Source organism: Lindgomyces ingoldianus (assembly GCF_010093535.1).
Source record: "Lindgomyces ingoldianus strain ATCC 200398 unplaced genomic scaffold BDR25scaffold_45, whole genome shotgun sequence".
Lineage (NCBI taxonomy): Eukaryota > Fungi > Ascomycota > Dothideomycetes > Pleosporales > Lindgomycetaceae > Lindgomyces > Lindgomyces ingoldianus.
In genome coordinates this window covers 408621-431804 of record NW_022985206.1, presented here as the reverse complement: position 1 = coordinate 431804, position 23184 = coordinate 408621, and the positions used below count along the sequence as shown (strand labels likewise).

General features: G+C 47.9%; 11 protein-coding genes across 11 annotated transcripts; 5 read left to right on the top strand and 6 right to left on the bottom strand.

The window, feature by feature from the left end:
* Positions 1–2233: 2233 nt before the first annotated feature.
* BDR25DRAFT_381124 (MFS multidrug transporter-like protein) lies at positions 2234–4161 on the top strand (the record flags this gene model as incomplete). The annotated part of the gene is made up of 6 exons (XM_033697692.1): positions 2234–2264; positions 2419–2485; positions 2540–2786; positions 2838–2964; positions 2995–3121; positions 3168–4161. 6 exons carry the CDS (start codon positions 2234–2236, stop codon positions 4048–4050), a joined length of 1482 nt encoding a protein of 493 aa, XP_033541366.1. The 3' UTR covers positions 4051–4161.
* Positions 4162–8488: 4327 nt separating this feature from the next.
* On the bottom strand, positions 8489–9380 carry BDR25DRAFT_361600 (uncharacterized protein; the record flags this gene model as incomplete). Its single annotated transcript, XM_033696452.1, has 6 exons — positions 8489–8547; positions 8602–8731; positions 8833–8925; positions 8994–9116; positions 9170–9201; positions 9284–9380. 6 exons carry the CDS (start codon positions 9378–9380, stop codon positions 8489–8491), a joined length of 534 nt encoding a protein of 177 aa, XP_033541365.1.
* Positions 9381–11830: 2450 nt separating this feature from the next.
* Positions 11831–13053, bottom strand: BDR25DRAFT_307210 (uncharacterized protein). Its single transcript, XM_033690800.1, has one exon. The coding sequence runs from the start codon at positions 12885–12887 to the stop codon at positions 11946–11948; it is 942 nt and encodes a 313-aa protein (XP_033541364.1). The 5' UTR covers positions 12888–13053; the 3' UTR covers positions 11831–11945.
* On the top strand, positions 12977–13867 carry BDR25DRAFT_361597 (uncharacterized protein; the record flags this gene model as incomplete). The annotated part of the gene is made up of 5 exons (XM_033696451.1): positions 12977–13084; positions 13143–13321; positions 13350–13384; positions 13440–13538; positions 13629–13867. 5 exons carry the CDS (start codon positions 12977–12979, stop codon positions 13865–13867), a joined length of 660 nt encoding a protein of 219 aa, XP_033541363.1.
* Positions 13868–13915: 48 nt separating this feature from the next.
* BDR25DRAFT_361596 (uncharacterized protein) lies at positions 13916–14872 on the bottom strand (the record flags this gene model as incomplete). Its single annotated transcript, XM_033696450.1, has 8 exons — positions 13916–14012; positions 14051–14141; positions 14172–14206; positions 14262–14284; positions 14368–14485; positions 14551–14660; positions 14688–14720; positions 14750–14872. 8 exons carry the CDS (start codon positions 14870–14872, stop codon positions 13916–13918), a joined length of 630 nt encoding a protein of 209 aa, XP_033541362.1.
* Positions 14873–15152: 280 nt separating this feature from the next.
* Positions 15153–16061, top strand: BDR25DRAFT_361594 (uncharacterized protein; the record flags this gene model as incomplete). The annotated part of the gene is made up of 7 exons (XM_033696449.1): positions 15153–15256; positions 15332–15425; positions 15463–15520; positions 15571–15641; positions 15699–15790; positions 15878–15996; positions 16036–16061. The coding sequence occupies 7 exons, from the start codon at positions 15153–15155 to the stop codon at positions 16059–16061; spliced, it is 564 nt and encodes a 187-aa protein (XP_033541361.1).
* A 44-nt stretch (positions 16062–16105) lies between these two features.
* On the bottom strand, positions 16106–16994 carry BDR25DRAFT_361593 (uncharacterized protein; the record flags this gene model as incomplete). The annotated part of the gene is made up of 5 exons (XM_033696448.1): positions 16106–16176; positions 16211–16359; positions 16414–16456; positions 16528–16921; positions 16959–16994. 5 exons carry the CDS (start codon positions 16992–16994, stop codon positions 16106–16108), a joined length of 693 nt encoding a protein of 230 aa, XP_033541360.1.
* Positions 16981–19046, top strand: BDR25DRAFT_346707 (putative vacuolar cation/proton exchanger 2). The gene is made up of 4 exons (XM_033694176.1): positions 16981–17530; positions 17585–17948; positions 18004–18405; positions 18462–19046. The coding sequence occupies exons 1-4, from the start codon at positions 17255–17257 to the stop codon at positions 18806–18808; spliced, it is 1389 nt and encodes a 462-aa protein (XP_033541359.1). The 5' UTR covers positions 16981–17254; the 3' UTR covers positions 18809–19046.
* Positions 19047–19231: 185 nt separating this feature from the next.
* BDR25DRAFT_296758 (ribosomal protein S17e) lies at positions 19232–20551 on the top strand. The gene is made up of 3 exons (XM_033688953.1): positions 19232–19494; positions 19795–19972; positions 20115–20551. The coding sequence occupies exons 1-3, from the start codon at positions 19325–19327 to the stop codon at positions 20205–20207; spliced, it is 441 nt and encodes a 146-aa protein (XP_033541358.1). The 5' UTR covers positions 19232–19324; the 3' UTR covers positions 20208–20551.
* Positions 20552–20747: 196 nt separating this feature from the next.
* On the bottom strand, positions 20748–21167 carry BDR25DRAFT_319231 (uncharacterized protein; the record flags this gene model as incomplete). Its single annotated transcript, XM_033691805.1, has 1 exon — positions 20748–21167. One exon carries the CDS (start codon positions 21165–21167, stop codon positions 20748–20750), a length of 420 nt encoding a protein of 139 aa, XP_033541357.1.
* A 1152-nt stretch (positions 21168–22319) lies between these two features.
* BDR25DRAFT_319230 (uncharacterized protein) lies at positions 22320–22878 on the bottom strand (the record flags this gene model as incomplete). Its single annotated transcript, XM_033691804.1, has 2 exons — positions 22320–22589; positions 22759–22878. 2 exons carry the CDS (start codon positions 22876–22878, stop codon positions 22320–22322), a joined length of 390 nt encoding a protein of 129 aa, XP_033541356.1.
* Positions 22879–23184: the final 306 nt, after the last annotated feature.

Here is a 23184-nt window from a genome sequence, read left to right as displayed (position 1 = left end):
CTTTCTTCCACTACTCCAGCTCCCTGCAATCGAAACTCTTGACCTCTCACAATTGAGCAACATGGGCACCATATCTAGTTGGATTTCACTTCAACATTCAATCTCAACTAGTTTGACCACTCTGCGGCGAAGCTGTTAAGCGAACAGCACGACCCTGCCATTCATTCTCCAGTGAATCACTCGGCTTACAATCCTGGAATATAACTATGTATGTAGTGGCGACGGTTCCCTTGGCTGCGGCCTTCATGAGGTAATCAAACATGTCAAGACAACGCTCAGGCACCCCGCTGTCACTTGTACCCTATTTAATTCTCGACGGTAGACTTTCGCCCCTTTAATAGCTCATAGGACGTCATCTGCAAAGGCCCTCTGGGTTCGCTCAAAATTTTCGGCGGACGAGAAACTCTCTCTAGCTATCTTCGTACTTACTTAGCAAGAACACACAACAAGTGCTGAACCTGCATACTTCCACGCTGTGTTGCGATCGATTGGCCTCTAGTTTTATATAGCGAGGGCCTGTGGAACGGCGAGAGGCAATCGCATGGTGTCCTGATATCTCTATACAAGTCCATAAGGGGTCTGTGAAACAGCGGGGAAGGGGAGACAGTTACTCACAATCTGGACACTATGCGCTTGGGTAACTGTGGTGAGTAGTATGGCAGAGCGATTGGAACGAACGAAAGATGGGTTGTGGAAGGAAATGTGTGAACAGCAGGGGCTGCTATCTGAGATTTTCGTAATGCTTTGAGACCACTGGCGAGTTGTCTTCAGCGAGTGAATATGAGCCAGTCAAAATCGTTTGTGGCACCTTTAAGGATATTCGAAGTTTTAGAGGACATCAGCAACCTCCATTCGAATGACCTTGGGACTATGCATACTTATGTACTATCTACATCGACGTTCTCTATTTAAATCCCCTGTTACCTCCAGTAATCGTGTAATTCCTTGTCATCGAAAATACGGCAATACCACGATATCCATTTCTTTCAAAATAAAGTTGGAAGCTTTTAGATAATTTTTTCTGACAGGATAATATCGTTCCTAGCACAGTTGTGCAGCCGCGAGTGTGGTTTCAATATGGCAGCTTAGTAATCGTGAGAAGTTTGAAAGTCAGTTTCTCAATCGGATCTATCGTCTATCATCTTTTACCACAACTCATCGTGATGCATGTTTCCACCCTGCTAATGGCTTCTAACTACTCACAGGGCTCGGCTGAATCCCTTCACTGATACCACCCCCCCATTCTAGCTCAGGAGTTGTGATGGAATGAATGCGGGGAACCCTCCTGAGGCTCCTCTTCGCCTGACCCGAACATTTGGGCTTCATCGACAGTTTCCATCTCGGTTGCTAGATGGCAAATGGTCCATTATCTGTGTTCGCATCGTATCGCGATCTATCTCTTACACAAACTGTTCAAGATCTATGACGGTATGTTCGAGGAGCTAGAGCCGTGAAATGCAGTGCACTCAACAAACGGGAGATCGACAATTGGCCCAGGGGCATCAACTCCACTTTGAGATAAGAAGATTATCGACTATTCTTCCGGGAAACTCTTACCAGGGTCCAAAAGCGAGTAGTGATCAAGCATTCGCGATACCGAGAATTGTATTGCGATCTAGAGGTTTAGTTTCACGTGCAACTGCCCCTTTCCTAGCTTTAACAACGATGCGGTCTCTGGCAAACTCATAATTCCTAGCGAAGCATCCACAATTTTCTGTCTCCTAAATTGAGCGCTTGCACACCTTGTACGAAACATTTTCTCAATGCTTCACAGTAGGTCAAACTCACCAGATTTCGAACCCCACAAAAATCTTTCCTCCTTTTCCCAGCAAGGAAGCATCGATGCGGAGTCATAATGGAGCTTCGGCAAAGGCAAATGATCCACGGTCGCTATTATTGCCATCCAAGAGGACCATCCGTCAAGATCCGATGCTCTAGATTAAATTTCGCTTTCCAAGGTTAGCCTCGTGTAGCTTCATCCTGGCTGGAGGGCTGGTGGTGGTTCAACGGTCACTTTCCGTCAAACCAACGTCATGTTGCTTTACTTCCAGAAAGGTTCCATGCTTACTGCGATCACATGCTATGTAATGCCCAATTTGTAACTGTACGCATTTTTCCTTCATTAAAGCGGGGTGATTTCTCTACCTATTTTGCTTTTCACGGTCTTTTGGCACACCTTTCTTCACCCTAGTCTTCTGTTACTCAATTGGCACTTTAGAATTCAAAACACATCATGTCATCTCCGTCTTTGAATGAGGAGAAAGGTGCGTCAGTGCCTGAGTGCTACCGAATTTCGCCTCGCATCCAGTAGATTGACTATTCTCTCAGAAAATCCCAAAGATTCATGGGGATCTATTTCGACTTCCCGTGGCGGGTGTACAGCCCCAGGTCCCCATCTAGCCCTCATAAAGCGAGTAGTCATTGATGGAGAAGAGAAGGAAGTAGAAATCCATACCTGGAAGGGCCCCAATGATCCAGACAATCCGTATGAACACAAGCAGCTTATTTCGTGCTTCAGCGGACTGACTCGGAACGGCAGGTTCAATTGGTCCATTACGTACAGGTGGATTCTCACAGTAACTGTGTGCTTCATATCAATTTTGACAGGTCTTCCAGCTGGTTCATATGGGGCAGGGAACAATTACATGGCAGCTCGATTCAATGTCCAGAATGAGCCGTTCCCGAATCTCTATTGGGCAACTTGCAGCTGGAATGTTGGGGCTGCGCTATTCCCACTCGTCTTCGTGCCACTAACTGAGAACACCGGGCGTATGCCGGGTTACTTCGTATGTACTCCTCCGTGCCCGTATGAAATTCGGGGTTTAACAAAAACGTAGGCCGCGTATATTGTTTTTGAATTGTTCCTATTTGGCTCAGCCTTTGCAGACAATTTTGCGACAGTAGTAGTCACCAGATTTTTTGGCGGTGGAGCGTCATCCGTTTCAATCAACATCGTTGGTGGAAGTATTAGCGACATCTAGCGCGGCGATAAAGCTCGAAGTCTTCCCATGTCTCTCTTCGGATTCACTAGTGTAGCTGGCATTGCTCTTGGGCCATTTGTCGGCAGCGCCATTGTCCAAATCCACGAACCCACTAGGGGCCTCGAGGCACCCTGGAGATGGTAAGGATATCCTTGTGTCGAGTCGTTCAAACCTGATGCTTTCTAGGATCTACTACATCCAAATAATCTATAATGCCGCCCTCATCCCAATCTTCTATCTCATCCTCAAAGAAACCCGCGGCGATGTCATCCTCACGAAACGGGCCAAAAAACTACGACAAGATACCGGTCGAACCATCTATGCCGCACCCGAACTAAACCGCGCGTCTGTTGCCTCTCTTCTCAAAATTTCATTCATGCGGCCCACAAAGATGCTCCTCACCGAACCAGTCGTCACATTCTTCACCCTCTGGATAAGCTTCGCCTGGGGCATCCTATTCCTGTTCTTCTCATCAGTCGTCCAGACCTTCGGCACTAATTACGGCTTTACCACCTTTCAAACTGGCCTGGTTCAACTCGCCATCACTGCTGGCGCCGCAATCGGAACATTTATTAACCCCATACAAGACTGGCTGTATGTCCGCACTGCCTCCAAGAATACCGAGAGACCCGGGAAACCCATCCCAGAAGGCCGGCTGTACACCAGTATTCCTGGCTCAATCCTCTTCACCGGCGGGCTGTTCATGTACGGATGGAGCTCACGGCCCGATATCCATTGGATTGTGCCTACAATTGGTGTGTGTATCGTTGGTGTAGGGATCTATTCCATCTACATGGGCGTAGTGAATTACCTGACGGACGCTTACGAGAAATACGCAGCCTCCGCGCTCTCCGCCGCCTCGCTTGGTCGGAATTCCTTCGGTGCGTTCCTGCCACTTGCCTCGTTCTCTTTGTTCAATAATCTGGGGTATGGATGGGCTGGAAGTTTGCTGGGGTTTATTGGCGCCGCGTTGAGTATTGTGCCGGTTGTGTTGGTGTTGAAGGGGCCGGGGATAAGGAGGAGTAGTCCGTTTATGCTCGAGGCGATGTACGATGAGGAGGCAGATTAGGGGAGTGATAGTTGGTGGTTAGCGCAGGACCCGGTGCGGGAGTTGCAGGAGGGACACCTGGAGCTCTTGGGAAGCCGGTGTAGGCGTGGTAGCACTTAAGGTGGCTCGGTAGCTTTGGAGACATTGTAGGTAGTATAGGTAGGTGTTTGGAGGTTTCTTCAATCATGTCTATTGGCTTTGACTTTCGAGTTCGGTCCTTGAAAGCGTTCCAAGAATAGTCTCCGGGGTAAAAGGGAATCCACTAGAATTAGAATATAGCTTATCCTTCAAAGTAGTGGCCGATGTCTCTCTTATCAAGGAATCCAAAGTCTCCACAGCGAGAATGAGAATCTCTAAGCTGGTCCAGCCATACCATTAGAAGATGGTCGAGTAACAATCCACTTAATCTGTTAATGAGATTACTGGAGGGCAAGGTCAAATCATATTTTCCTTCTCCCGATTATTCCTGTGTAGATACTCCTTGCGGAATGGTCAACTTGGTGGAGAATCCGTACAGTCTTTGGAGTTTTGGAGCTTGCTGGTCCACCTTGTCTTGGGCAGCGTTTCCATCAGGAAGTAGTACGATTCGACTCAGGCTTTCTAGACAAGTTACGTCTTACTTATTATATACTTTTGTTTGCTTCACCTGACAGCAGGGGTTAATATAATTAAGTTACAGTTTAATTAAAGCTGCTTGTACTTCTTAACTTTTTACTAAAAGTTATAACATAACTGTTAAAGCTTTTAGAGTAGTAGGGTCCCCCTTACTTTTAATATAGCATGTAAGGTTATTTAATTTACTAAAAACAACCTTATAACGTAGCTAGTTCTTCTAGAGTTGCAAAGCTTTAATTATAGAGCCTAAGAGATAATTACAGTTATAAGTAACTATCCTTTTCCCCCTACTAAAGGCTCTGTGCTATCTCCCTATACAAGGGACTGTTATCTTTTGCTATAATAAGGTTGTCTAAGGTTGTTGTAGTATAGGGCAAGCTCTAAGGCTACACTAACACGTAAATAGTGGCACAAACACGCTCCCCTAGCCCTCACGCGCGTCAGAGACTGCAACCTTAAAAAAGTCTACCTTAATTATATACTGCTTACTTTTAAGCCTTATTAATTAAATTGTAACAGTTAAAAATGTAGTTACGTTTGTTTGCCTCACGTAATTGTAGGTGGAGCAAAAGTATCAATTGTACTACTTCCTGTTGGAAACGCTGGTCTTGGGATTGAGTTATTGAAGCGCATATGAGAAGAGCGTTTTTTTTGCTGTGCTAAGGTAACTCGAACACGTTAATATGAACATGGAGCGTGTGTAGACGCGTTGATACGGCCTCTGGTGTCTCGTTCGGTCAAAAAATGCCTCTTTTTCTCTTCAGAAACATTACCTACACATCATTGCCTTTAAGTAGACAGACATACGAATGGCTGGCCTTACGAACAGTAGTCAAATTCCTGCTTGATGATTTCAAATATACAAGAGCCTCGAAGCTGTGCCTTTAAGCAGCCTTAATTGTTCCAGAGGAGTGAGGCGGTGTTTTCTTCAGAAACTACCTTCTCTAGGTACCTCCATCGAATTATTAATGATGCTTCTAGATCGTTGAGAACGCCTATCTGTTCAGTCGCTGAGTAAAAAAGAGGCGCTCGACTCCTGTATCTATATCCAAAGTACTCTCGTGGAACCCTTGGAAATAATCATGCAAAATCTTTTTTTCGTGGGGACGAGAGATGCGGTCGCATGCAAGCTCGGAATTTTAGTAGCAACTGGAGGATGGAATGCTGCACGCAGTCCTGTCGGACGTGATAACTTTCTCGTGCGTCGGTTTAACATTCCAAATTGTATCTTGCATGCTCATTGACATCCACCTTCGTAAAGTCCCTCGCTTTCCTCCAAAACCCGAATGTCGTCTGTGGAGGGACCCAAGTACGGCTGGTCACGCAATAAAAGTTCTCAGAACGGTTTACGAAAATATCCAATACTGAACGCTTATTTCTGGACAGGGTGTGGTGTCAGGAATACTACCTCGTATTTCCCATGCGGCTGAGAAGCACATGGAATAATTTGCAACCATCCCCGGACTTACGCTTTCGTCGGGTCAGCCCCATTTCAGTCCTCCTCCCGCTGCCGGTCATCCTTCGCAAACGCACTATCGCTAAATCGAGCCACGTACGCGATTACGAGGGCCAGTGCATCGTGAGTTAATCTAAACACACCTCACTGACCATAACGTCATTGGTTTGAGCACTAAATTCGTCCTTCGTCCTCGCTACCTTTCTTCTCGAACGAATATTTTGGTCGCCGGCTTCGACATGATGCGAAACACGAAATACGTTGCAATATAAATTTATTTCGATTCAGCTGGTCTTGTGTAGTACCAAGCCGGAATGCAGAAGGTTAGGGCCAAAGTGCAGTCTTTACATCCTCTCATTTGTCCTCAGTGCTATAATGCTTGCCGAATTGACCTCCTTGAGCCATGTCTAGCACGACCTGACGAGCTACTCCGATTCCGCGATCTCTGAAAATCAACCGCAGAATGGTGTATTTAAACATCGAAATTCCCCCCTGATGGTATCAACTTTACTTCCAACGCACACTTCAGCACACTTCCCACAATATATCCAAAATACCTACCACCTCAAACACAATGAAGGTTTCCACTCTTGTCATTGCTGCTATTCCTTCCCTCGTCTCTGGATGGTACGTAAGGTTTCAATGCAAGCTCCATATCCTTTTGCAATCCCAATGCAAGATTTCGAGAAACAGTCCCATAACTTCCAGAGTCGGTATACCCATTATGAGGTTGTACGCTAACTTTCCTTCCCTCGTTTCAAGGCACCTCCAGCTCTACGCTGCCGAACAATATGTAGATGTTATCGAAGACCGTTCCGGCACGGTGGGCCAACCCTGCAAGGACCTATCTAGGATTAACGTCGCATCATCCATGCATTGGGACAACGGCGCATTGGGCTGCAACGTCATCTTGTACAATGGTTATGGGTGTGAAGGCGACGTTCTTGCGAATGCGAACTACCAGGATTGGAATATCCCTAGGTTTTCGAGTGCGTCGAATGACAAGGTCAATTCGTACAAGATCAATTGCTGAAGCTGAGCTGGGAAAGAGTATGGTTGGCTTGAATGGTCGGGATTCAGAAGGTATTCGGCCTAAATAGTCTATGCTAGCAAAGGAACTTGTTCGGTCTATTCCCACTTGAACTCTTCCTCCGCCTCCATAGCCATCTCCATTATTGTGACCGTACTTGCAGTTATTAGTGTCGACATAGATCGTGAGCTCCAAGTTCAATGCTGCAAGGGTCGCGACGAGTGAACGAGCTATTTCGATGGTAGTGGTGTTCGGGTCACCCACGGATGGCTTGTTTGGTGCTGAAGGTATTGTTGTGGTATTGATCTGCAGGAAAAGATTCAGCTGGGAACGATACACTTGAAGTCGTGGCTGTTGCGGTGCGCCTGAAATCAATTTCAACTCCTCCAAAAGCTCACCCTTATAGCTTCCCCACTAGGTAGTCTTTATATGATGCGCAGGATGGATGCGCGGCAGCTGCATCTAAGGAGGAATGGGTCGTAAAAACAACAATTTTTTTTGGGGTTTTATTGAAGGGATCTGATTGGTTCCCAGAAGTATTGTGGTTAGATCTTATACTGAAATGTTAGTGATTCAGAGTGCAGGCCACAGGGGTAATGTTTATTCTTGAAGAGGCGAGTTTGTGAGGCAGCTACCTAACCGATGGTGAAGGCTCGAGGGATTTTTGACATAGTGAAAATCTCTATGACGTGCAGAGGTCGCGTATAAAGGTTTGCTGGACGCAGTCAGTTATAGCTAGTCCTTCTAACGTGTATTTAGAGGAACAAATACAATAGGTTATATATATAGGTTGCAGTTTTCGAAACATGAATTAGGGGTGAGCGAGGAGACGAATGTAGTTTACAGGGCGATAGTCTTATTGAATCTATGCATACACACATGCCTAAAAGAAGTTTCAACGCAAAATCTATGAGGAAAACGAGTTATAAATAGAAGAGGGCTAGATCTAGTCTTTCACCTACTAGGAACCTTAGGACAACTGCGTACTTCCGTTGTTTGTCCCAATTTCACCGCCGCTTGAAAGTTGAGTTCATTTCAGATTTTCGCTCTATAAATATTCAGCATTTTCAAATTCTGTCTAATAATGGGGGTCAAATTGGTCTTGATCGAGGTCGAAGCCTTGGTATAGTGGGTGATCCTGTGTCTAAAATGGTTGCTCTGTATCGTTGCAGCCCGCGAAGCAGAGGTCGAGGTCGAGGTCGAGTAAGAGGTCGATTCCGGGAGTCTAAAATTCCCTTCTTTTTTTTTATATTTTTTTTTTTTAGAATTTTGAGAGCTTCGCACCCCCATCGAAGAGTGCACTGAGTTCAAGGATTTTTACACAGAGCAGAGACCACCAAGTTGCACGTCGTAGAGTTTCAGTAGCCGCCAAGCCCGTCCCGTCGATTACCTAGATCCTGCCTTTTTGCCATCCAACCTTCACCCTCGCATTTATTCGTCCTATTTTAACAATATATACTTTCTCTTCCACTTCTCATATTCTCCTTTGTTAATCTCTGGATCTGATTAGGAAAGAACCCGACACTGCAAAGCCGCGGCTTACAGCCTTCGTCGTGGCGAAGCTCTCGAGTCTCTATACAGGGATTGATACAGTATGAACGCTGCCCTTTGTGCGGAGAGCTATCTAAAAGGCAACTACTTACTGCACAGTAAGCCTTTATCTCTAATCTTTACCTTAGCAGTACCCTCCCGTCGAGTCTACGTCCTTGTTCAAGTCTAACAAAACGATCACTTCGTATATTTGTTGAACCGCTCTCATTGTTGAAGACTTATAAGTACTGATAACACGATAGCCCTTCAACACAACTCGCGAGACACGTGCTTAATACTATAATTTCCCTTGCGCTCATCCTGGCCGCGCACTATCTGGGAAGTTTGGCGAACCGGGCAATTCTCTGAGGACCACCACTTCTCTGATTCTGAAGAGAAATAACTTATCATATGTTCGCTAGTACGCCCTGCTGCGGGTGGGCCGGGTGCTGGTTTCTTCCGAACTAGTCACGAAAGCAACGAACAAGGGAAATGAGTCTACTACACACGAGTTCATTCAAGTAAGTGATTTCCATCAAGACTAATGATGAGAGGTGTGTTTATAGTCCTTGAGGAAGAAGAAGCGGTCGCAACTAGCTCTCCTCTATCAACCGCCTTGTCACCAATTCTGCCGAAGTTATGCTCGGAATCACGATTATCGATGCAGCTGTCCAAATCGGTAAGGGAAGTACATTTTCTTGCGTCAGCCTCCTGAGGCATCCCAAGTACATAAAAACATAAGTAATCTGGAGATGCACTACTGTGTACTACCTGAAGCTCATAGTTCTATGCTCGAATTTGCCGCCTCTAGTGCAAAAGTCCGAGTATACCCCGACTTTAGCTGAATAAAACAAAATTCACCCTCAGCGATCTTCATGGGAACGATCTTACCAGTTCGCCCCTCCACTCGAAAACTATAACAACCATGCTTTATCGACGCAAAAACGTACTGGCATTCTCGCACAGTTACTATCGAGGCTGTCGCATATACCCAACCAGGAACAGGATGCGTTTCCGGCAATCGCCGCACACTCGCGGCCGACTCTGACCAAACTTTCCAAGCTCTCAACCTTATCCTCAGGTACAGCAGCAAGAGAAAGGGCCGCCCGCATTACATGGAAAGTGTAACAAGTTCTCTCATACTTGAGACTGCCAAGCTTGCAGAGCCCACAGCTTACCGCTAGCAAAAAGGCACTGATGTCTGTATGTTCCCTACAAATTAAGGCCAACTGGTCATTTAACATGCCCCTTTGGCTCTTCTGGCGCACTCACTTTACTACACCGAACCTAACTATGATATAGAATCAGCATTCGAAATGGACATTAATGCCGGCGCCCAGAGTCTCCTGCCCATTCAAAAAGACCACACGAAGCGGCCCCCGACGATACTAAGTTTCCAAACTCTGCTCTCGATAATTGTAACAAGAACGCGAGTCACTGTATGGCATGATAAAATAGAAAGGCTTCTCAAGCTTGAGACAAGCCAAGCTTGCAGAGTTTGCAGAACCTGCCGCCAATATGCATCTCAGGAAACCCTTGATGAATTATACCTGGAGATCGAACTAGGCATACAGCAGAAAACATGCCGGCCGCAGTTAATCACCCCACACACAGCGAGGCAGACACGTCTTCTTAGCCTTTCAACTCCATGGACTTGCTGAGGAATATCTGCTTTATAGTATATGCGGCTTGCAGGGGTTTGAGGTATGAGAGAAATGATGTATTATGGATTGAGGGTTCAAGGAGTTATGTGATATATAATATTGTGGGATGCGAAGTCCTGAGTTGATTGGACAGCCCCATCGGCGAGCGCTCAGACTTACAGTATATAAGCGCCTGTTGTATGAAGTAGACTATCAAGTTTCCTGAGAGTGTGTCGCAATCTAGGCATTTGCTATGACGGTATTAAGCCTCCCAACGCTGGCCTCAACTTCCGCAGCAAGAGAAAAGGGGTAGCGATTCTTTTACACCTGCGGCTTAGGAAAAGGAACGTTTTCTTCTCTTGACGATTTACTCCATTTTTGCTTGTGGTTCTACCACAACTCAATCAAGCTAGAAGTAGATCAAATATAGGCCACTACAGGCTCTCGGCCTCGCTATGCAACCACAAAGGATGACGATGAGGTAGGGTTCTGCTCTGCATTGCCAAACAGCGCAAAGGCCCAACCAAACGTAGTTAGTATTGTTCGGAGATTACGGCTGGTCACTCCCATCTCCACAACCAGTCGAAATACTACAATAACTGAGGAGGTTGGACCCACAATACCAAAGACTTGGGTCAAAAATGGAACCCATGGGTGGCCATGGAGTAGTCTTAGCCGCTCCAAGTGGTCACAAGTTGAGGCTGTAGTTTATGCTCAAGCTTAGTTAAGATATTCGTTATCTGTAAGTTTGATATTCAAAATATTATGGAGACGAGGGAAGACTGTTATGGTATTGTGAATGCTAATCCTTTCTAGTATAACGACAGCAATTGCTCCTCGTCTGCAGTCTCTAGCAGCGGGTTGCTGGAAGCTGTAGGATTTTTTGGAGGCGGTATGAGCAGAGTGGTTGAATTTGTGTCTAACACGCTGGCGGCACTTCGTTGCAGAAGACATGGCGGTTACGTGAGATGTTTATGTAGCTGAGGGTGCGAAGATATGTGACGTAAAATATCTGAATTAAGATGAAAGTATAATCGCACGAGGAAGTGAGTGCCTAAGGCATATACGTAAAAGACAATCTTACCGGTGCGCTAGCCGAGCTCAGAGTGAAACTACACAAAAATCATGTTCCAGTGAATCAAGCATATTCCAGGGTCCGTTGCTACGCCAGAGTCCCGAGAGTCGTACGTCTATCAGTCAAGCGTACGCCCCGCTATTTCATTTTCAGTTTTGATTTTATTGGGTATATATATTAAAATTTTGGAGTATCTTTCGCCTTCGGGCATTCACCACTGGCGTCTCACTCCGTTACCGTGTAGATTAGTATGGGCACCAGTTACTAACACGTGAACCAAGGAGCAACTTAATTTTCTCTTTATCTTTTTGGTTGTTGGTTCGGTTCGCCTAGTGGGATGTTCTTTTAGAGACTTTTGGAACGTTTATTTTGGACAGCGGGTGAGAACGGGTGATGTGCAGGCCATTAATGAATTGAACGTAAAAAATTTTACTATTTAGTATACTTGAGAGATATATTTCACATGAAACTTACAAAAAGATGTATTTGGCTGAGCTTTGAGACCGATTATAAAATAGTCATTATGCTTCCCAGAAGTCTGAACAGCGTGCCAAACACACTCTCCACTCATTCAAAAATACCCCACCAAACATCCATACACCTCACGTTTCCCCCACCATCACAAACACCCTTCACACTCTCCTTCACAGAATCAAGCATACTTGCCAACAACCCTAAAACCCTCTCCCTCTCTAGACCTACACCTCCAACGTCCTCACGCGCCCGTCGTAAAAACCCCGCCCCGTCGTCCTCCCCTAATAGCATATTGACCTCCCACTTCGCATCGTCTAGTTCTTCATCAGGGTGCACCATCCCTTCCCTCACAACCCCCCACCCCGCCTCCTTTGCCAATTTCTTAATCTCCGCCGGCGACAAAAGTGTCCGAATATTCTGGTCCGAGTCGGGAATATGCGCTTCACACGCTGCACGCGTTAGCGCAGTAAGGACATGCGGCATTGCGGCTGGATGTTGGGATGCCAGACTCCATTCCGCGACACAGAGTTTGTGGGCGTGGTGCTTAGCTGCCCGTAGCGTATTTAAGACGTCTGTGGAACTGCTGAAATACCACAAACAGTGGCAGAGGATCGCGGCGTCATATCTTTGTCCTCTTCCCTCTCTGTAGTCTCCTGGCTCTAGTCCCTGGGTGGAAGCCCTGGCGAAAAACTCATCGGGCGTACATTGGTGAAATGAAATCCTGCCGCCAATTTCAGGATGCATTTTCAATCGAGCTTGCGCTGCGCCGAGTGTTTCTGGAGAGCCATAATCGAGAGGCGCGGGATCGATAGCGTCGATGTGGCCGGTGGGGCCGATGAGATGGGCAAGGAGGGCGGTGCAGTCGCCTTGGCCGCAGCCTATTTCGAGGATTCGGGTGTTTGGGGTTTGGGATGGGGTTAAGTTTGGGTCTGGGGAGAGGGAGAAGGCGTTGAGGAGGTTGATGCGGTGGGTGGTTTGCGTGGGGAGGAGGTTGTATTTTGCAGCTAGGGCAGGGGCGGAGGAAGGGAAGAGCATGGTGGTGGATTGTGAAGAATTGATTCGGTAATCACTATTTCTTGAACGAAGAGGTTATATGGAGATGCTGTAGTTTTTCTAGTTGGGAGATGGGAGACGATAAGCGAAAAGTGCCCCAGGAGCAGTGTTCAGCTGGGAAACTCCCGAAAAATTTGTCGAGTGACAAAACAATCGATATTAAGCAACTAGGCTTTATAGTCTCCCAATTCAACTTTTAAGTGCAGTCCATTGCAGTTTCATGACTCACGATTCCAGGATATGCATGTCAGCAGCTACGAGCTTACTCATGAGTGCAACGACCTGGCAAATTGGATAGATAATGGGCTATATGTAACACGACACTCGTTGGAAGGGAATCATTTAATTTACGGTGTAACGAGAGGACTTAACGACGAGGTTGTTGAGGGAAGCGGGAGGCGATCTACAATCTTGAGGTAAGCTAAGGTTCGGAGAGTGAACTAGCGTGACGAGAAATGTAAGAGTCGCACAAAGAGCACGTGGCCGAATTGATAGCTATCTAGGCAAATAAAATAACTATTGAAGGACATTAAGATGAGTTGTTGGCAATTAAAATGATATTGGTGAAGAATTACTTGGGTCCGACTTCTTTGCATAAACCGAGTACCTCATCTCGTGCTCCACTTACCTCACGTGATGCAAACCATTCTTTTCTTAGCCTTAGAGACAATAGTATCAATTTAAGATAACGAGGAATTATAATGCTGCAATTTTGTCTATAAGAAAACTTTGAAACGTATAAGAAGCTATGGTTTCATGTTACCGTCCTCAAAACAATACTTCCGCAAGTAATGAATACGGAAAGTCTGGACTTCTGTGTCTGTGAGAGGGTTCACGTCGATACCGGCGAACCCTTCGTAATATTATTTGTACTCTTTCCCCCTGAATATAAGACGAAGAGTAGCTGTACGAAAAGGCCGGAAGCTAACTGTAGCGGCAGACAAGGCGGAATTCGAATTTAATAAAGGGACTCCCAAGGCTGACCTATTTTTAATTTCGAGTTTGTGCATTTAGACAAGCCCCTTGCTTGTCATCGGCTCCCAGCGGGTGGAATAAAGGCCCCAATGACGTGTTCCAACCACGGTCCCATATACTTGGAACGAGGTACTGGTTGGAGGTAAGAAACTCTTAAATTTGTTGTCTACGAAACTACGTTTGACTTCTTCGCCGTCGCGGAAACGGAAGGCATGAGCTCCCACAAAAGTTTTCTACCTAGAAGATGACTGATATCAATAGCTAGCGACGGTGCAGGGGAGAACACCTAACGAAACAGAGAGGCTCTAATTCCCTGCACATGGCCGCTGAGGGATGGAGTTAGGTACAGGGCAATCTGTCTTAGATTCCTCATACTGCTACGGAAGGTGAGGTGCTCTCAAAGACTACACGAGGTCCCCCCAGCGCACTCTCAAGCATAGAGCTATGGTTGATTAAACTACTGTTCTTAGCAATAGCGCTGAGGGACCTCGTAGCAGTCCTCTAGTTTTCTGGGCTCGTTAGGAGATGCCCACACTCGTATACGGTATATTGCCGAATCCGTCGAGATTTTGAGGAAGAGGGGGCATATATCTCCAGGAATCCAGCTAGGGTCCATCATCAAGCTACATCTTAATCAACAACATGCTCTACTAGGAATAGCATATCCAACGATGCCACCCGGGGCGAATAATCCATAAAGACATAGAACACTCCAGATGTGATGTCTCTGGCGGCGTATCCAGCAAACTCGAGCTCTTGCTTCGAGATAAGGAGTGTAACCTGATGCTCAATGCACTACCTAAGAACAAAGATGAGAACGCCAAGATGGGGAGGATAGAACTATAATTTCGGATCTCGGTCAGCCAAACTGGCGTTGATACGAAGAGTAGAGAATGGGTGGGACTGCTCGCAAACCTCGGCATAAACCAAAACAACGAATTTTCGAAGACAATAAAAGGATGAACTGAATAGGTATGTGAAGGGCACCTCATGCAAACAACCAGGACTGTAGACCTAGAGTGAAGTGCGTGCATGGAAACTACTCCCCAAAGTGAGAATTTTTGGGCCTCAAAGGGGAAAAACATTATTCAAAGCAGGAAAGAAGAGACTGTTGGTTATCGGTAGGAGAAGTGTGTGGATTTATATTGTTCTTTAAGGTGGGTTGACGGGAATTGTCAAGGAGGTTTGAATGCCCATTGCTTAGCCTATGACGACGATGAGAGGGTTTGAAGGTATATCCGTAAACGAGGCCTGAGGATTATGTAAAGGGGAATGGTTAATGGTATGGCTTGCTATCTAGTTTGGGATATTGAACATACAGTGGGAGCATCGGGAGGTGGGGTTTCTGGTATGGAGGGGGCTTCAGATAGCTGGAAGTGAGGAATGAGAGACAGGAGGGTAGGATTTGAAGAAGGTGTAGAGGATAAAATAGCCTGGAAGTAGCTGTTCAGAAGATCGGATGAAGTGACTCTGCTATCTAAGAGAGTTGAAGGCTCTCCTTATATACACCGAGCTTCGGAACATACTATCTCCAGATCCCGAGTTGTGTCCCAGGCTCTAAGCCCCAGTCCCAGGCTCCGAGCCCCAGCCAAGGCTCTCAGTATACGCGACAGAAGGGGATAGCGAGCGAATGACTGGACGTAAACAGGGAGTAGGGCACGATATTAGCTGAGCCAGAGATATTTCGTAGCCGAGCATTCATTTATTACGTTCGTATATGGTGAATCGAGGATAAGACACTGGATGAGAAACATTCGGTTCGTAAATGAACGAATATAAAGCAGCCTGCTTTTCCCCTAGGTGTGTGGTAGCTGGTAGGGAAGTCTGCATGATCAATTTCAGGTAGCAGACAAAACAAACGGCCTCCGTCTTGGAAGTTTTAATCGGGCACTGATAACAGCAGATATTTTGTAGCTATAAAATGCAAAGCCTTTCAATGCTGGCATTACTCTCCGTGGTCGCTAATAACGTTTTAGGCCGTTTGCATGTGTCTGTAGAATAGGTGTTTGCAACCTCTCTGATTTGGCCGCAAGTGTGGCTATCCGACTTTTAGACACTGGTTGGTACATGAGATATCCCACCGGGGTTCGCCATTTACGCGCTCGACATACACCGGGTGCACTTACTTAAAACGTCGGTCGATAACTGAAGGCAGCGATAAAATCTAAGATGTATGGTTAGGGTGATGTTTTGCGACTGCCCTGTAACGTTGTTAGGTCCGTGAATTAGCAAGTCTGGGCTGAATATAGCCAAAGCGATTTCGCAAGTCTATAGATCATAGAATTGAGGTTGATAACTCGAACAATAGAGTGTATCGTCGTGATGGAGACGTGAAGTCAACAATGCGGGAGGTAGTTCGTTCCGACCTTCCTCGGGTATTAGCGCCGGCACTGCCACAGTTCCAGCCTCATGAACTCGCCACACCATCGTTTCCAGAGTCGCCGTGTGCAGCTGAAAATACGCAATCATGTTTCGCATTCTGCACGATTTTATTTCCGGTTACCGCGCGGCGACTCAATGACAACCTTCTCACTCAACATGGAACGTGGTCAGGGTAGATTCTTTCTGTTGAACGGCTTGGTGGATTCAGGGGAGAGTGTAAATAAAATGCAGATATCTGTCTGAAATTGCCCCTGTCATGTTCCACCTCCGGCGCAGAGGTGCAGTCGAAGCCAAAGCCAACAACAAGTGACTGCGACCCTCCGCAGCGGTGAGAATGACTTTTGCCCCTGGCTCCCAAGTCTGGGGAAGCTGAGGCCTGATGTCACGGCGCGGGAAGCAAATGATTGAAACTTGGATAGTGGCAGCTTGGCACATTGGCGTGGCTTGTTTGAGAACTGCCAAGGGAGTGAGGAGCGAGGTGGAAGCGGACAAGCAATGGCAAGACTGCGAAGCTTTGGTGACATTGCTGCACGGGCAATGGCCGCGATCTGAATATGGAAATACACGATTGGTAAGTAGATATTAGTGAGGATTTGAAAGGAGATGTTGGGGTTGAGAGATGCGTGAATATTCTGGGGCGAGCAGAAATTGTGGCTTTGCTAGCGCCGATGTAGCGAATCTGTGTGGACCACGCACCTGCTCTCCTGCACTGCTGTCTGTGCACGGGGGCATTTGAGAAACAAGCTGGGAATCCAATGATCTCCGCCATGACGCCCACGGCTTCTTTGACTTCTTCGCTCGCTCTCCTTCTTGCTGCTGGTCTTTTTCATTCCCTTCACCATCGCAGCTCGCCTGCCCTGCACCGCGACGCGAGCCGTTGCTGAAACACTCTCCACCACCTCCCTGACACGGCAGCTTTATGCCGACACGACACCCTCCAACCTTTTGATCACAGACTCTTCGTAGCACGAACTTCTTCTCTACCCATCGTCATGGCCCGCCGCTCACGTAGCTCGCGAGAATACACGCAAGATCCCAAGTCGGAAGCCACCGTCCCTCCACACTCATCGGGGCAACACCATGGCCTGCACCTTCCGCGATTTAATCACAATGGCCACGAGGTCACACCGGGCATCGAGCCGGAGGGCGAGAGTGGCAGGAAAGGCATCCACCCCATCAAGTTCTTGAGGATCTGCTTTAGGAGCTCGAGCAGGGTGTCGATGGCCGTGAATGCTCTGTGGCCCATCGTACCAATCGCCATTGCACTTGTGAGAATACGCCTGCTTGAGGATGGAGGCGTGCATATATGCTAACAATTCCAGCACTTTGCCCGCCCGGAATGGCATCTGGCCATCTTCATCACCAACTATATCGCCATGGTGCCTGCTGCCAATCTGATTGGGTTTGCCGGCCAGGAACTCGCCCGCAAGCTGCCCAAGGTGCTCGGTGTCGTTCTGGAGACGACACTTGGCTCAGTTGTCGAGATTGTGCTCTTCATGGTGCTCATCAAGACGCATGGCGAAAGCAATGTACCCGTCATCCGCGCCGCCATTTTGGGTTCCATCCTCGCCAATATGTTACTGTGCCTTGGCGCCTGCTTCCTTGCTGGAGGCCTCAAGCGCGACGAGCAGTCATTCCATGAAGCCATTTCTGAAGCTGGTAGCGGACTGATGCTTGTTGCTGGAAGTAAGACTAGCCTGCCCGCTCACCCATATGATTTCCCCGCTAATCACTGATGTAGTGGGCCTCGTCATCCCAACCATCTACGCCAACGCCCTCGCCAACCGCACCGACCTCCCTGCCGGCGAGATCCCCAGCGAAACCCTCAAAATTTCCCGTGCCACTGCCATCATCCTGCTCTTCGCCTTTTTCGTCTACATCTTTTTCCAAACCAAGACTCACGACGGTCTGTTTAGCGAAATTTTCGAGGCCGATGAACACAAGGACGCAGATCGCCACAAGGATTTGGCAAAGGCCAAGCTTACGCTGACGGAGTGCGTTGTTGCTTTGGTCATTGCTCTGACCTGCGTGTCTTTGATCGCTGTGTTCCTGGTGTTGGAGATTCCGTTCATCGTCGAAGAGAGACATATTAGCGATGCATTCGTGGGTTTGATTCTGATCCCGCTCGTGGAAAAGGCAGCTGGTACGCACCTCCTTCCCCGTCCCTTTCAGTTATCGTTACTAACATCTCCGCCATAGAACATCTCACGGCCGTCGACGAAGCCTGGGATAACCAGATGAACTTCGCACTTGCCCACGTTCTAGGCGCCAGCATCCAAACCGCTCTTCTCAACACTCCCCTTGTTGTAATTGTCGGATGGTGCATCCACGTTCCCATGGACTTGAACTTCGAGATGTTCGATGCTATAGCTCTCATTCTGGCTATCTTGGTCGTGGGATCGTTTCTTAGGGATGGAAAGTCTAATTATCTCGAGGGTGTGCTTTGCATTCTCGTCTACATCATCATTGCCATCTCCGCCTTCTTTTATCCCAACCCAGCAGGCCATGGCGGGGGTGAAAGTGGTGGTGGTGAAGGTGGGCATTAGAATGCTGCAATGTACTTTCTCTTCCCTGCTTGCAGTATCGGTGGCAGGGGAGCGAGGTTGGGAAAATATCTTAGATCGGATGAAAACGACATGCTATAGTGTCTCGGACTGGAGTATCTGAAATTGTTACTGCATATCTATTTTGTTCGCTGAGAGTCAGGGCGCAGTGAAGCGAGGAGTCTTCTGTATATAGCATCTGCGATGCCTTTCCTGTATGTTGTTCGGAGCGAGATACCAGGTGTTAATGACGAACCTAATTTCTTTCACACAAACATATTCTTTAAGCCATCAACTATAACAACCCAGATCAATGGGGCACATTCATTTTCCGAGCTAACCACAGTCTCACTAGCGCTAACGGGAAACTCCGCGCACACAACCTAAGCGAGTCTCACGAATTCCAACCTCACCCCAATCTCACCTTAATTTTCTGCCATCAACCCACAAGCGCAACCCTCACTCACACTCGCCCCTCCTCAAACCCTTACCTCAGCACAACACAACGGAACCGCCATCATGGGTCGCGTGCGCACGAAAACGGTCAAGAAATCAGCCAAGGTTATCATCGAGCGATACTATCCCAAGCTGAGTCTGGACTTCGAGGTCAACAAGCGCATCTGCGATGAGATTGCTATTATCGCGAGTAAGAGGCTTAGGAATAAGATTGCCGGGTATACAACGCATCTGTAAGTTTGCCTTTTCGATGGAGGAAATGAGGAGAGTCCGGGAGAGAATATGAGTGAGATGAGGGTGCACCTTCGGGGACGGTGATGGAGATGGGAAATGGGGAATGGGGAATTCTAGAAGAGTTGGGTGCGATGCGCGGTTTTGAGGGGTTTCTCTCTGGCTATGCATTTTATCGGCTTTGGAACTGCGAAGCTCCCACTACTTCCCCCTCTCCCCCTCACCCTGCTCTCTCACACCCGCAGCCCTCATTCTACCTTCCTCGACAGTTCTCCACCTAAACTCACTCTAACTTCTCTCAGGATGAAGCGTATCCAACGCGGTCCCGTCCGTGGTATCTCCTTCAAGCTTCAAGAAGAAGAGCGCGAGCGCAAGGATCAATACGTGCCCGAAGTTTCGGCTCTCGACTTCACGCAGAACAGTGAGACTGGTACGCTGGATGTGGACCAGGAGACCAAGGATTTGTTGAAGAGCATGGGTGTATGTTTTCTTCCCTTACCTCTTTCCCTTCCACTTCTGTTCCCACCTCCCGTACCGAGTTTGTCGGTAGGAGAGTTGTGGGGGAACGGCCTTTTTGGGTTAGGAGAGTTGATGCAGTGCTAACACGATGGCTTGTGAATAGTTCGACTCTATCCCTGTCAACGTTGTTGCCGTGGCCCAACAACAAGTCGCCGAGCGACCTCGCCGCTTCGGAGATCGTCGTCCGGGACAGTAGAGACCTACGTCCCCCTCCTCCCTCTCTTCGACTCACGGATAATGGGCATACTTGTGCGGTTCGGATGGTGCATGCATGCTAGGGATACTGTGCCGGGGAATACACAGACAGCCTACCCATCATGAATGGTTAGTCATGGTTCGGCTAGCCAAGGTTAGGTGAATGAAAAAGAATCTTTCCCCATCAGGTGTCGCTGAGTCTGTACCGCGAGAGCGGTGTAGATGAGGCTTGATTGCCATTTCCCCTTCCCCTTCCCCTTTGCTCTGTGAGTGATGTGTGCGTATTTAGTTATGGTGCTGGTGTAGATTGAGCTTACAGATAGGTAAGTATACGTTTTATTGTTGGATGATGTATGATATAATTGTGTCGCTATGTCGATCTCTGTCATTCTGCAGGTAGCTACAATATACCCTCTTTTCCGCCGCTGTCGCTTTCCCAACTGCCGTGCCAAAATCCAACAAGAAGAAATACCTTTGCTTCATGCTCTGTAAACTAAGCCTGAAGTCAAGTGAGCTCTACACACTCAGCGCCACTAGCTTCCTAAACCCAGCTTGGCTCTACAGCAAGGGCTGGGGAGAGGGGTGCGGATTCCCCTGAATAAGGTGAATATTGGACGATTCTGACAAGCTCTGGGCGTGGGAGGAAGAGTGACAAAGGGGTGCGGAGGATGTAGACTGTTGTCATTGACATAGTACTGGATTCCGGGGGAGACGTGAAAGTAGATGTGGACAAGTGTTTGTGCATAGGGACCATGACAACCCTCTTCTTCATTCCCATGCCCATCCAGCTCTTGATCCGCTCACACACCCCTACCTCCGCGCTCTGAATTCCAGCATGCAGCTGCCGGCTAAGTCGTTTGAAGATTCCCGGCCTGGCCCATGCAAGGGTACACACGGCGACGATGAGGACCGAGACCGGGAGGTAAACTGCAAGTGCGAGGAGGGTGGGTTGCAGCGGCATCTGTGCGATGTGGGTTAGTATGGGTTGTTAAAGAGGGAGTGGGAATGCAGGATAGTGAGGGAGGGCAGGGGAGGGGGGAAGATACTTACCTTATCTGATGGATGGGAATACCGAGGATGAAGGTGTGGTTGAGATCTAGGACTAGCCGAGATGTGCGTGGGGGTGGGGGAATGCGAGAGAAGATGTTGTATGCCGGTCTGGTCTTGGAGGCGTGGAGATGGGGTTGCGTAGCTCTCACTTCACTTCGTTGGCGGCTTGGAGAAGTCGGTCTTTGCTTGGGGCCTGTTTTTTAGCTGTGCTGTAATGCTGGGAGGGAAGCCGTTGCTAGGATTAACTGATATGACCTTGTGGTCTTGGTCAGGTACCTGAGGTCGGTGGTGAGGCTGGGTCGACGAGAGGCGGAGGACAGGTTGGGGAGTGTGAAGGTGTGTGGCCGGGCCGTTTCATGCGCAAGACAAGTCATGTGCTGTGGCCGCCCGACATGCCGTTATTGAGGATTCTGTAAATAGAGGGAATGAGAGTAGCGGTGAGTGGCGGGTTGTGAAGGTTCAGGGAAGGTGAAAGATGATGAGAAGCTGTAGGCGAAGGCGAAAGCAAGGCATTCACGACATAGGCCTTTGGCTTGGCACGGGTGTACAAAGGAAAGAAGCATGACGATAAGCTAAGGTTCCCCTTTAATGATGCGGAGGCACCTCTTGTCCACCATACCAAGAGTCTCGAGTCCTTGTAGACACCAACTGCGAACCGAGTAGATCTCAAGGCGACGAGTCCTTCATGGAAATCGACGACGAACATAAGCATACCCAATCCCATCATGCTTTTAATAGCGCTGATATGTGATGTGCTCCGAGCCGTTCATTGGCATCATAGGCGATCCCATTCCCATCTATGCCATGCCATTGATACCTATAAGGAGGTGAATGATGGCAACGGTAACATGTATGCAGACGAGCTTCAGCACCAAACAAAGCCACGACACAATATATTAGAATTCTTTCCTTTATTCCTCCAAAAATCTTTCAACAAAGTCCAGTATTGTAAGTGAAGGCCCGTACGTCCTCCTGGGAGAGGGCACGCGAGGGTGCTGGTAAAGACGTAATAAAAGGCAGCCCTCGACGTCGAAATATGTGTTAAATGGGCGTGTACCTTCCGTTAGACGCTTGGGCAAGATTTTTGCTCAGGAAGCAACGGACGGTATCCCTCGCCCCAGTGTACGAGGATTGACTGAGTGGCACATGGATGATTATCTGTTGCAGTATAGGCAGCTGGGGCTAAAGCTGTGATTTCAAGAACTCCGACGAGGCTCGATATTGGTGTTCGAGGAGGCAGATTGTGGTTCTTGGAAGTCTTCGGGGTTTGGCTAGCATCCTTGAACAGGGTGGTTGGTAATTCTTTGTTCACGTCTTTGTTCCATGTCATTCCCTAGATGAGAAGGATTAGGCTTCATATGGAATATATGAGGGTGCTGGCGTGGCTGGTGTAAAAATTTATGGGACGCTTAAAGCATCAAGAGTTGTGGGATGCTGGACTTGTGGTCAGCAATGATGAGTCTTCGAAGGAACTGGGAGAAAAGGGATGTGAGGTAACGTACTAGATTGGGAACCCTGTTCACGACCTTGTTGAACATAATTTCACCTGCGCCTTCTGCGTTGAAGTTCTGCATATCTTTAGACATCCGAATAGAGGGCCAGGTGCAAGTCTCTTTAGACATCTGAATGAAGAGCACGTAGCGAGCTGACTCGCACCCGGCCCTCCCCGGCTAGCCAATAGAGTCAGCTATGACAAAGCTTAGCACTAGAACGTAAGATGCCAAACGACACAGTATAGGGATAAGAATGTCGCCCCACCAATGGAGGAGGGAGTAAGGTATAGTAATAGATGCCGGCCGATAGTAGTCAGCAGTAAGGGTAAGAATCTGCAGAGTGTCAGCAAGAGTCAGTGTGACACTGTGGTGAAGGGTTGTCGGGAGGGATGGCGGATTTGGGGTTGAGAATGGCCTTAGGAGGCTCCAACTAAG